Source organism: Vigna umbellata, chromosome 7 (assembly GCF_029865625.1).
Source record: "Vigna umbellata cultivar VRB3 chromosome 7, Vumbellata_1.0, whole genome shotgun sequence".
NCBI lineage: Eukaryota > Viridiplantae > Streptophyta > Magnoliopsida > Fabales > Fabaceae > Vigna > Vigna umbellata.
In genome coordinates this window covers 32555827-32569190 of record NC_142171.1, presented here as the reverse complement: position 1 = coordinate 32569190, position 13364 = coordinate 32555827, and the positions used below count along the sequence as shown (strand labels likewise).

Genomic DNA, 13364 nt, shown 5'->3' with positions numbered 1-13364 from the left:
TAATTAAGTATCGTTATTAGACATCATAAATACTCATTTATAAATGTTAAAGACTTATGACATGGATTTTTCATATAAAACTTATCATGCTTTTGAATTCTCCGTATGTTTTTAATCGTGTTGATGAGTACTAAAACTCTTTTGTGTATTTAGAACTTCATCAATTATAATGTCTTTTGTATAAACCATAAATACACTTTTCCTAAACATTGGTTCAAGTTTAGCAAAACACCATATATCTTTAATGCTGAATAGGAAGTGAACTTGTACAAATCTCAATCAAAGTCTTGCATCCAATGGTTGTAGATGGAAAACGATTCATCAAATAACACATTGTGCTCATCACTTCACCTCTAATAACATCACCTCTAATAACATCTATCTAAATTAGAGTGGTACAATATGCTCATTGTCCTCTTGAGCAAGGCTATAATCTTGGTGATTCCATTCTATTGTGGAACATGATAGTTAGTCAAATGTCTTGTGATGCATTTATCTTTACAAAATTTGTTAAACTATTTAATGTAGAATTCCAATATATTGGAAGTCCTTAGACACTTAACAATTATTTTGATTAGTTAACTATTAGGAGTATATAATGCTTAAACTTCTCGTCTGCCTAGTTCCTTCTTCATCATAAAAACTCATGTCAACCTTGAGTAATCATCAATGACTAAAAGAAACTACATTGCACCTTCTAGCATTAGAAGTTTTAGACAATCTCTAATAGTCCATGTGAACATTTTTAACATTGTTGTCATCTTATTGTAGGAAAACTCTACCTATATTGTTTACAAAATGTAAAAACAGGAAAATAAAATAACATAAAATAAAATAGTTTTGTGTGGTTGTGTTAAAAAATTTTGGTGAATAAATAGATTAAGTTATAGTTTTATTTATTTATTGTGTTAATGATATATGTTGCCATTTGTATGGGTTATATGTGTATTTTTTTTTTGTGTAAATACTCATGAAAAGCTTGTGGCTTGGTGGTAGAAGTATGAGCTTGTAGGAAAAAGTCTTGGTTTCAAATCGTGATAGGAACATATCTTGGATTGTTTTCTTTGTGTGTAAGTGTGGAGCCCACCAAAGGGTTTTTTTTGGTTCGGTATAAGTGGGGCCCACATGAGATTAAAAGTCCTTTTATTGTGGTGGAAAGGTAAGGCTAAAGTATTTGAAAAAACAGTAGAAGGGGGTAGGATAGTTATTGTTTTCTACCATCACATGATTACAGACAAAATGACACAATTGCACAATGTTATTTCACTTTTCACTACAATTTCAGTGTTCAACATTAAATTGATGATTTATAACTAATATTGTTTTTCAAGAAAGAATAATTGCATAATGTACATTTGCAATACTAGTATTTTAAATTTTGTAATCTATACTTGTAAATATGAAAGTCTGTCGAAATATTTTTGTAAGTGATTTTCTAGGAACAAAGTCACTGTAATCTCACTCTCATATCTTCCTGCTTATGTGGTCCACGTTTTATCACGTTTGGTTTTGACAATATATGTTGTCTTGTGGATGCAGATTTAGAATGGAAATCATATGTTGGATTTGTTGAGGATGAGACCTTTGAAATTGTCGCATCCTTTGTAAGGGTAAGAATTTACATATTTAACCTCCCTAAACCCCATTAGGACTAGGAGGGGCTTGTGCATCGAGCAGCCTTAAATATAATTAGGACTATGACTAAAGATACATCGTCTTATGATTGAGAAGCCAAATACCAATTCCTTTTATTATTGCCAAAGGTGAGCCTTATTATTCTTCTGGATTCTCTACTCAACTAGTAAAATGAAAATGGAATTATGCATGACGGAAAGCTCTATATCATTCACTCAAGTAACTGTGCTAAGAAGAATGGTTCATGCAACTTGAATACTTTCCTTTACATATAACCTTAAACCCTGGATAAAATGGGGCTATTATGTTTCTCCTACTGCCATAGAACTGTCTTTGACAACATCTTGAATACCAACATATGGAGATTCTAAATCTATTACTATAGAGGAGAAAATGGAGATTTCTAGGTAACGAGAAAGGATAGGTTTTAAAGGATGTCCTTTGAAAACCCCACCAAGGGGAGATGATTTTGCCAGCCTGCGTAAAGGCTCTATATATTGGAATAATAGGGGTATTGTTAAGCCTTACGTCAGCATTGACAAAATTGATAACAGATTTTAGACTTCTTTAAATCTTTATCTTTTAGTGCAAAAGTTAAAGGATGTACCTAAATCTTTGGTATTTTCATGAGAATTCATATAATATTATCATGTTGAAGGCTAATTATGAGTTCGTTTTGTTTTCATTTTCAGAAAAGGATGCTTAGCATTACATGGTAGTGGTTAATGTAGTTCTTTTCTTAGCTTGATTGTGTTGTTCGCGTGAGAGGATAATCCAGCTTGGATGATTTTTGCTGTTGTGAAAGTGTATGTGATGAGTGCATATTTATGCCCACATTTATACCTTAAAGTTTAAATTTTTTATGGGATAATTGTGCTTAAATGGTTGATATAAATGGTTGATTTTAAGTGAATTTGTGATATTTGGAATTGTTGGGTTTGGAAATTAAAGAGACGTAAAAAGTGAGTTTTAGCGCATAAAAGGGATGTTCTTACGTTTATTTGTGCAGCTAAAATTATAAGTTCTATTGGTCCAAATGGCAATTCAAGGCCCAAAATCAGGTTTTATTTGGAAAATAATGTACAGATGGGCCAAACAGGCAACTTCTACCCTTGCACCTCCCAATTTCCCTACATACACCCCTCTTCTCTTAACCAGGCTCAATACTAAGCCAAACAGTAACCCTATTCTAAATACACCTCCTAAGTTTCCTATTCCTACCCCTCCTAAACTAGACTCCACCAGATCATGCCACATGGCAATCTAATACCCACACATCTAACCATCAAGAAGTTGTCATGTCATTAATCCTCTGCACACCAAATAGACCAACCACATGTTGCCACGTCATTCCTCTCTGCCACGTCATCATCTTCCACAGAAAACCCTAATTCCCAATCCAAACCTTAGCCGCCACTGCCGTGCCGCCGTCATCACGCACAGCCGTCATTGCACAACAACCACTGTCAACGTCCGCCGTTGTTGCGACCACCACTCCCGCCACCACAGCGCCTCTCCTCCATTGACGCAAGCTCTGCACCACATCACGCACAACTCTTCTTCTCCATCACGCCGTTGCAGAATGCCACCCAAAGCCGCCATCACTTCGCGAGCCTCCTCGCCGCTGCAATGACCGGACAATCACCATCTTCCTCGCGAGCTTCTCGTCAGCCACCACCGCACCATGTGTCGCCGTCGTCGCACAGCAATCGCCGTCAACCGCAAGCCACCGCCGGGAAACGCCACCATCGCGAGACCAATCGCGAGTTCATCATTAATCTTCAGGCTGTCATATTTGTCGTCGCGCCGCCAACACCAAAGCGCGACCTCCATGGCCACCGCGACACCACGCTTCTCGCGACCTTCTTCCACAGCCACCGTCATCTTCTTCGCATCGCCGACCCTGCCAGAGAAAACACACAGAAACCCAATCACCCAGAATCGTGTCGTTGTTAAGCTTCCAGCATCATCTCCATTCGCGCCCACCATCTTCCTCGCACCAATGCCGCATCGCCAATGTCGCGCCTCCATCATCAACGAGAGTCATCCACCTTGTCACCAGACCTGCATCAGATTCGCGGTAGAAGTGGAGGGGGAAGCCTTTCCCCAATCTGAAACCCTAATTGGGGAAGGAAGAGGGCAGCCACGTGGCGAGCTCCCATTGGGCGCGACCTCTCTGGTCAAAGCTGGTCAACAGGGGCTTTTGATGCAATTTTGGAGAAATTTTGAAGGGGATAAAGTGCAGATAGAAGAAATTTCAGGGTTTATGTGTAATTTTGGAAATTCAGAAAAGCTAAAAGATAAAATTCAGTTGTTGAATTAATTTAATTTGGGAATATCAACAGAAAATATCTTCCAAATAATGTTATAATTATCTAAATCTTTTAGTTATTTGGAAGATATAAGATAAAAGATTTTGTCAACTGAATACTCAGAGTCCAAGCTCAATCAAGCCCTATATAAAGAGACCCAGGGAACTTCACTGAATTCATTCATTCTTTGATACTCCTCTCACTTTTCTTTCATCTTGTATTCAACTCCATTCATGGAGAGCTAAGCATCTAGAACTATTCTGCTGTAATTCCCTGATGGATTCTGAGGTTACGTTAAGTTAATGCAATTGTTTATTTTGATTATTGATTTAAGTTGTTCTCTCTATATGTCTTTCATCTCTATATCTTGTTAAAAGTAAAGATTGTTGCATCATAATGTGTTTGAATCTACATGCATATTGATTATATGAGTTCTAGGATTTCTAGGTTTAATTGAGAATTTACTTTGATTTAATTTAGGAACTTTCATATGATTAAATGGTTTTTACTATCAATTGAGAATGTACTTTGGTTGGTAGTAATAATTTCAACTATAATCAATTGAGAATTTACTTTGATTGATTAATTTTTAACTTGGTTAGGAGATTTAAGAATAAACATGATTAAACACAATAGAATTTGATTGAGAATGTACTTTGGTTGAATTTATTATGAATAATCTAGAAAGGTTTTGCATTTGATTGAGAATTTACTTTGGTTAAATGCATGATCGCCCTCAAATTAATTAAAAATGTACTTTAATTAATTTGAAACTTAAACAATAATCAATTGAACAATTATCCGTGAATAACCGATGATAAATATATCTTGGAAAAGTAGTGGAATTAGCCTATTTCATCGTAACTGTTTTTAAGTTTCTTATTTGTTCTTTAAACATTCTCCAAACATTACTTTTATCCATAAGCATTGCATAGCATTCGTAAGAATCAGATATTCAAAAGCAATTCCGTGTTCGTTGGGAGACGACTCAAGGTTACTTTAGCCCTATCTACTTTCTTGGATACTACTTGGCAATACTGAAGTTGCCTTGAAAAGTAGTATTAATTTGATAGCTTCAATGACAGCGTATCAGTATGCAATGAAGCATTAGATCCAATTATAAATATTGATAAAGGAAGCTTGCTTGAAAAGCCTTGAACGAGAACAATTGTACTTGAATGTGCATCACATTGGTAACTTGCAAAATAAGTTAGACTAAGCTGAAGATGTAATTTGGAACTAGTCTAAGTTGATTGGGTAATCTGGAATAGGCAGTGAAGGATTCCATTGGATATAACTTGAAAATTAATTTGACCTACACTAACCATTTAGGAAAAAGAGCTTACCAATTTTACCTAATTTCTATTAGTCTTGTAATCTTGCTTTAGCTAGTCTGGACCGTTCGTATTTAGTTTTACCTGTTATTAACAATTTCAATAACTTTTGTTAGACAGTTTATAGGTTTTATAGTTTTGAGGCTCTTAGTAGTCTATATAAAGCTTATTCTATATAGAATTTGTGTGCTTTATAAAGTTGTAAGGGTTATGTATGATAAGGAACAAATTAATAATAAATTTGGTGATGTCTTCTTCAATACTTTCTTCAACGATTTGACTGTTTATAATAGATTTTTTATACCTGTTTTGGAAATAACAAGTATAAAAGTAGACCTGTCAATTTGGCCATCCTTACATGGTTTGGCCCTAACCCACGTGGGTTGGGGCCAAAAAAAATCCACAGGGCCAAAAAGCTCCTCGTAGAAAAAACCCACGGGGCCAAAATATCTTCAAAAGCCCTGTGGGCCAAGGCCAACCCATGGGCCTTTTTTTTTAGAAAAAATGTTCATTTTGAATACAAGAAAAAATATAATTAACTCCTAATTTGTTACAAAAATAGTTACTATAGAAAATAAATTGAAATTTTTATAAAAGGAGAGTTCTAAAATCAAGAAGCAAAAGCAAAATGACAATATTTATTGAGTTAGATTCTCTAAGTATATAATTAAAGGATCATTTTATAAATTTGAAATTTAAATATTTAATTTCACTTTTTTTTAAGTTATAAGTAAGAAATTAACTTTTTATCTAAAATTATCCTAATTGAAATTTAAGAGAAGATTTTCTCTAATTGAAGCTCTTAATTTAAAAAAATAGGCTTCTTTATTTTCTTAGAAAGTTATTGAAAAAGAAATTAAATATAAATGATTTTCTTTTTCATTTTATACTCAACAAATCATGTTCATAATAAATAAAAAGAAAAAACTCATAAACCTTGTGCAGACTGAAGTTGTATTCGCCCATAGAATTCAATCTCGTCGTACTACTCACTCAAAATGTTTACATTTTAAATGTCATAAACATAAATATAAACATAAACATACATTTATGTTATGTGTTCTAATTGAAAGTTAAAAATAAATTATTTAATGTGTTAGTTAAAGAATTGAAACACTATAACATTTGTCATTCTTTAGTACTTTAGGTCTATTTAAAATTTTCATTTTTTTTATAAATTTTTAAGAAATTAACTTTCTTTTTATAATATATCTTATGGTGATTTTGAGAAAAGATTATCAGAGAGAAAAAAACAAAATAAAACATAAGTTTAATTTACACATAAAATATTAATACTATTTTTGATCAAAAAAATTTAGATAATAAATTTTTGAATTATTTTAATTTTAAATAATTAAAAGCAGATTGAGTGATATTTTAGAAGTCGAGTAAACAAAACAATGATTTCTTTTAAGAACTGTAAAAGCAGTGCAAATATTAAATCAAATTAATATGTTATTATCTCTCTTTGGGGTTATTTTGATATTACTAATTATATATAATTTTCTAATAATTGGTGTTTGCAACATAAGACATAATTTAATTAAAATTGACAACAAAATAAAGCATTTTTATAATATTTCAGTAAAATAAATTTGTAATACTATTTAGTTGTATAAAATTAAGTGTGTGGTTTGCAATAGTTTTTAATTATTTAAAAAAGTGGTTATTTTGAATATTAAATATTCTATTATACTATAATTAATTAGTTTTATTTAATAATTTGAAATAAGAAATCAATTACATGAATATAAAATTTAGTACTTTTTTTTGGCCCCCATTTGAGGGGCTTCTTAAGAGGGAGCTTTTTCAAGAGTGGATTAGGACTAGCCCCGGGGTCATGGGTCAAATTGACACCTCTATATAAAAGTGAGACTTTTTATATTTGATCTAAAACTGATATAAAAAATCGAATATTTTCTATACCCTTGCTTTTATACCTATTCGAAAATCGGTATAAAAAACTTATTTTAACCGATATAAAAAGGTTGTTTTTTATGGTGATCATTTGATATCTTTCTAAACTATCACCACAAAGCATAAAATCAAGGTGAGGCATAACAAGTTTACTTTTATTAACCATGACACATATTGACCATGTAAAAATAAGTAACTATTCTATTTTTCTTTTTTATTTACAATTGTTTACATCTAGCTTTTAAATTGTCTATTTTTGCATTTTGTTTGAATTAATGTTTGTGTACATTTACTTTTGAGTTAGTTTTACTGCTTTCAATTGACTGTTTTCAAATATTTACTTCGCATTAATTTCTCTATTACATTTTCAAAGTTGATATAATGTCCTTTCCCAGCGGAATTTTCTCTAAACATATGATTAAAAATATTTAAACATGATATAATTTAAACTTTATATAAAAGAAACGTTGAATATTTATAAAGGATAAATTTAATCTTTTCAGCAATAAATTACATGGAGAAATAAATTATTCCGTATAGCTTTTCTTTTTTCTCATCATCTAAATCGAAAAACCTTAATCAAAATAAATAAAAACCTCACAAATCATATCCGTTTACTTAAATTAAATTCATAAACTAATTTCCACCAAAAGGAGAAACAGAAGTACATTTAAACCTAAATACAAGACAATATTAAGAAATATGTTAAAATATTTTTGTTAATCGCTACCATTTTTGCTGAAACTTTTATTTTATTACACTTAAGAAAGAAAACGTAACAATGTTTTGAGAAGATGAATACATATCTTTCTTAAATTAAAAATTCATGTTCTTGTTTTGAGATTATTTTATACATTATATAGTTTCGACCCCGCTGTCCTATGTTTTGGACAATTGCCGTGTCAAGCTTCAAAGATGTGCACATAAAAGCAGTCATGAAACAACCACAGACGCTTAACTCACAGAGTAATGTGATTAGTATGAAACTTAAGTACAAGTACATGCATCAATGTAAGAAAAAGTTAGAGGAACAAATAACACAGAAATGTTCAAAGTTAGTAACAAAGTTAGTAACAAAGTTAGTAACAAAGTTAGTAACTAAATAAATCAGCCGGCTGATCTATGCATGATCAAGAGTAGTGTAGTTGTTATCTTTCTATTCTTTCTTTCACATGCTTCCAAGCATAAGATAACAGTTCTGCATTTTTTGCCACTCATTATGGTCTATAAAAATACACAAGAACTTAGGATACAGAAACCAAGTAACCTGGTTGTTGTGAACAAAATGAAGAAGCTTTCTCTTTATGCTTGTTTACTCAATTTGAGTTTCTTGGTTCTTCTTCCTCATAGCAAAGCCAATCAAGCTGATAAACTTGATGAGTTGATTCTGTCTAGGAGCTCACAGAAGCCTCCTGTGACTCTTTCTTGGGCAGAGGAAGATGCATTGAAAACTCATTCTTCTGCTTATGTTGCACCCCAAGAGGGACTTCAACAAGCTGATAAGATTGTTGCATTGCCTGGCCAGCCATATGGGGTAAATTTTGATCAATATTCAGGCTATGTCACTGTTGATCCAGAGGCTGGAAGAGCACTTTTCTATTATTTTGTGGAGTCTCCATATAACCCTTCAACTAAACCATTAGTATTGTGGTTAAATGGAGGTAAAAAATAACTCAAATTGCTTCATACATGCTGATATAGCTTACGCTCTTTTTGTGTGTCTTCTGTTTTCACTCTTTTACCTGCGTTTGCTAATTTTTTAAGGCAAAAAGGAAATAGTGGTAATTTGTTTAGTTTTAGGATGTAAACTATGTAAGTTACGAGCAAAATCATATGAAAATCCATGACATTACCTTCACAACCTAATATTTAAGATAATGAGTTTGAGTTTATTATCACCGTCCTCTAAACTTTGCAGACATAATTTTTACATAAACTAGAACATTATGAGTCAGATAACGAGAGAATATCATTTGACTCAGTCTGAAATCATAGTGTTTGAAACTCACAGGACCTGGTTGCTCCTCATTGGGGTATGGCGCCTTTGAGGAATTGGGACCTTTCAGAATAAACTCTGATGGAAAAACACTCTATCGTAACAAAGATGCTTGGAATGAAGGTGAGACAGTCATCAAAATAACTGCTTTTTGGTATACTCAAACCTTTGTGATGGAGTTGAGAGACATGAATAACTTAACACACAATAATGGTGCATTATGCAGTGGCAAATGTGTTGTTCTTGGAATCCCCAGCTGGAGTGGGCTTTTCCTACTCAAACACTACTTCAGACTATGATAATGCAGGAGATAAATCTACTGCTAATGATGCCTATGTTTTTCTCATCAATTGGCTAGAAAGGTTTCCACAGTACAAAACTCGTGATTTCTACATAACTGGGGAGAGCTATGCTGGCCATTATGTGCCTCAGCTTGCATATACTATTTTGCTCAACAATAAATACAGTCCCCAAAGTATTAACCTCAGAGCCATTGCTGTATGTTCAAAACACTACTGCTGCAAATAACATAATCACTTGCCATCCTTTTTCTAACTACTTGATTTGTACTGCAAATTTCAGATTGGGAATGCTTGGATTGATGATGTTACAAGTGTGAAGGGGATATTTGACTACTTATGGACTCATGCTTTGAGCTCAGATCAAACACATGAGTTGATTGAGAAGTACTGCGATTTCACTGCTGAAAATGACTCAGCAATATGTGCCAATGCAACAAGAACTGCCCTTATTGAAAAAGGAAAGATAGACTTCTATAACATCTATGCTCCATTGTGTCTTGACTCTTCTATCAAAAATGGATCAACAGGCTCTGTAAGTAATATACTCCTACGTATTGTTGCTTGGATAGTGCAAAGTAATTCAGAATTGTACAAACATATGAAGTTCATTTATGTCAGTAGTAACACCAATTTTTGAACCAAAACGAGCAGATTATAAAAATCGCATGTGCTGTCCTCTGTCATATGACAGTCTTCCACATCTCTTTTATTCTATTCTTATGTTGTATAACACCAGTGAAACATGGTATGTAAAAAGTTTACAATGAACAGAAATTATGCAACAGCATGGACATTACCAGAAAGATCTTATTTAGTTCAATAATTTCAACTAGTATGACAAAAAAAATTTAAGGATGGATTTTCCATGTAACTTTTAATGCCCTCTGACACTTCATTTCAGGTATATGATTTCGACCCTTGTTCTGATTATTACGGGGAAGCCTACCTAAATAGGCCAGAAGTCCAACTAGCTCTTCATGCGAAACCCACAAACTGGACCCACTGCAGGTAATCTACAATAACTTGGAAGATCCCAAAATATTAGTTACACTCCTATTTGGTTTGGAAGAATGATTCTTATTTCACTTTTTCTATAGTTACCAATTATCATATCACCTTACTTTTACTGTTTCCTTTCAAATAATGAAAGCAGCTAAATGAAATTAGTGGCATTGGATTTTAGTGTCTGATCGAGTGTGTTGGAAGATATCTGTGGCATAAAATAAATTTAATAACAGGAAATAATGTAAAAATGGAACACTTTTGTATCAAACAAGAAATGAATATAAAATTCATCTTCTCATATCAAAACTACTACTACTACTCCATGCTCATTGCTAACCAAACATATACTGAAACATGTTTGTAGTGATCAATTAAGCTGGAACGACAGTCCCACTACCATCCTGCCAATAATAAAGTATCTCATCGATAGTGGCATTGGATTGTGGATATACAGGCAAGTTCAGTTTCACTTTCAGCATATGCACTACAAGTTTGAGAATCTATTTGCAATGACAAAGCTTCACTACCTACCCATAGCCATGTTTTTGAATTCAGCTAATTCCTTCACTTGAAGTTTTCCCTTTTGTTGAAGTATCCCAAGTACTTAATTTAGATGATTTGTTCTGCTACAGTGGTGATACTGATGCAAGGGTGCCAGTCACATCTTCCAGATATTCAATCAACACCCTCAAGCTACCTATCCAGGTTCCTTGGCGTCCATGGTATTCTGAACAAGAGGTACTAAACTGAGCTGCATTTAAAACCTTGATCAAAAATCCAATTGTGCCATCAAGTTTATGATCTGATACTGAATTGCTGAGTTCTCTTCAAGGTCAATTAGTACTTGTTTATGATTCTTAAACTTGACCAACTTCTGATAATCACAGGTTGGAGGGTATGTGGTGAAATACGAAGGAATTACATTTGTTACAGTTAGAGGAGCAGGACATTTGGTTCCGAGCTGGCAACCAGAACGGGCTCTCACCTTCATCACTTCCTTCCTCTATGGAACCTTGCCTCCTGCTTCACCATGGAAGGCTTTTTAAGCATCATCTATGAGTTCCTCTTTTCTAATTCAGTGACTCCAGCTGCACTTTGGGCAAACTATATTAGTTAGATTATAATGGAGTTTCAAGCGTCAAATAAAACTGTTGCTATGTATTAGTCGATTAACAATGCTTTCCCTAGTAATTTAATAAGTCCTTTTGTTATGATCGGAAGCTAGAAATACAATGTGTTATGGTGGAGATCAAAGAGACTCCACAAAACCCAATCTTCTCGTCCTTTGGATATCTTTTGTAGTATTTGGGAAACATACTCTTTATTGATGATCTTAAATTGTGTGAAAACCACTAATGATTGGATTTGAAAGTAAATTTTTTTAATCTGTCATATCAATCAAATCTTACACTAATTCTTACAAACTTTACTTCCAAAACCACTCTCACTTACTTCCAAATCTACTCAAATAAACAACAACAAAAAATTACCTTCAAATTCATCCAATCACTCTCCCCTAAATCCATTCAAGTGAACAAAGCTTTAAAGACAATGGATTAATGAGTCTTTCACCTTGCTCTACTTTCTCATTTATATCAAATGTGGAACTTGAACTCAAATTTGGATTCATAATAGTATGTACTCTCCTTTTGTTCACTCACAATACACAATTCTATTCTTCTTTCCTCTCCACGGTGGTTCTTCTCTTTCCCACACACTCAATTTTATCTTTGCTCCACCGGGTGTGTGTACCCCTTCTCCCTTTCTTCATGGTGCACACACTTGCAAGTGTGCCACACTTCTACATTCACATGATCTCAATATATCATCGAGAAAAGCACTAAAGTCCAAATACTAGTAGTGAGTGGTTGGTTTAGTGGTGCTCTTATTTTCACTTACAAACAAACTACTTTGTGGCTACTTTCGATGGTGTGCTTTCCATTCAATTGCATGGCCCATTCTAAATTTATCTAACATCTTTTGCCAAGATACTCCATGTCTCTGTTTCTTCTTTGCTTGTCTGAAAAAGTTGTGAGTGCCTATAAACACACTCCAATACAAGTTAGTAATAGTTCTAAATGAGACAGTAAGAATAAAATATTTTCATTTACTAATAAAATAACTTATGCTAAAATATATCATAATTTTACTTTATTTTTTTAGAATTTTTTATGATGCAAAATTATTTATTAAATTATTGTAATTAATTTTATTTAATATTTCTTTTTGAATAGATAATAAGATCGTTCTGTTTAATCTTTTACGAGACATTGTTGTTTTCAATTATATTTATATTGTTATTATCTTATTCATTTAAAGAATATTTATCTATATTTTCTAATTTATTTTTCTTATATTTTTATAAACGTACACAACTTTTTTTGTGATGCAATTAAAGTCTCAGCTCTTCTTTTTCTACGGAGTCTTTATAGTTTGATTCATATTTTCTATTTTTATATGAAATAAAAGGTATTAAATATGTTTTTAGTTATAAATTTATTTTTGATCTCTCTTTTAAATAAAAGTAAATTACATTCTAGTTCTTCTTCTTAAAAAACCTTGGTCATCCAATACTAACATAAAAACAGCTTATGTGGCCACGTAATTTTTTTTTATACTGAGTCCATGTCTCCTTATTTTAATCTTCACGCTTAACTTCTTCCCTCCCTCCATCTTCCAGCAGCGTGTTTCATCCAAGAAATAAAAGTAAAGTTGGTAGCCTGCAACATCAAACTACTATTATCTTTTCCATTATGCTGTGCATGAGAGAGAAAGAAAGAGTGAGTTACAAGTTTGCTTCAGATTCCGCCAAATGGTGCAGCAGGTCACCGGCGTCAGATTCGGCGGGGAACCTGGCGAGGTT

The 13364-nt window shown here is 33.1% G+C and overlaps 1 protein-coding gene across 1 annotated transcript; it reads left to right on the top strand.

The window, feature by feature from the left end:
- The first annotated feature begins 8315 nt into the window (after positions 1-8315).
- On the top strand, positions 8316-11547 carry LOC124836597 (serine carboxypeptidase 1-like). Its single transcript, XM_088094661.1, has 8 exons — positions 8316-8859; positions 9210-9317; positions 9421-9692; positions 9777-10028; positions 10398-10504; positions 10866-10955; positions 11134-11239; positions 11389-11547. Exons 1-8 carry the CDS (start codon positions 8325-8327, stop codon positions 11545-11547), a joined length of 1629 nt encoding a protein of 542 aa, XP_087950787.1. The 5' UTR covers positions 8316-8324.
- Positions 11548-13364: the final 1817 nt, after the last annotated feature.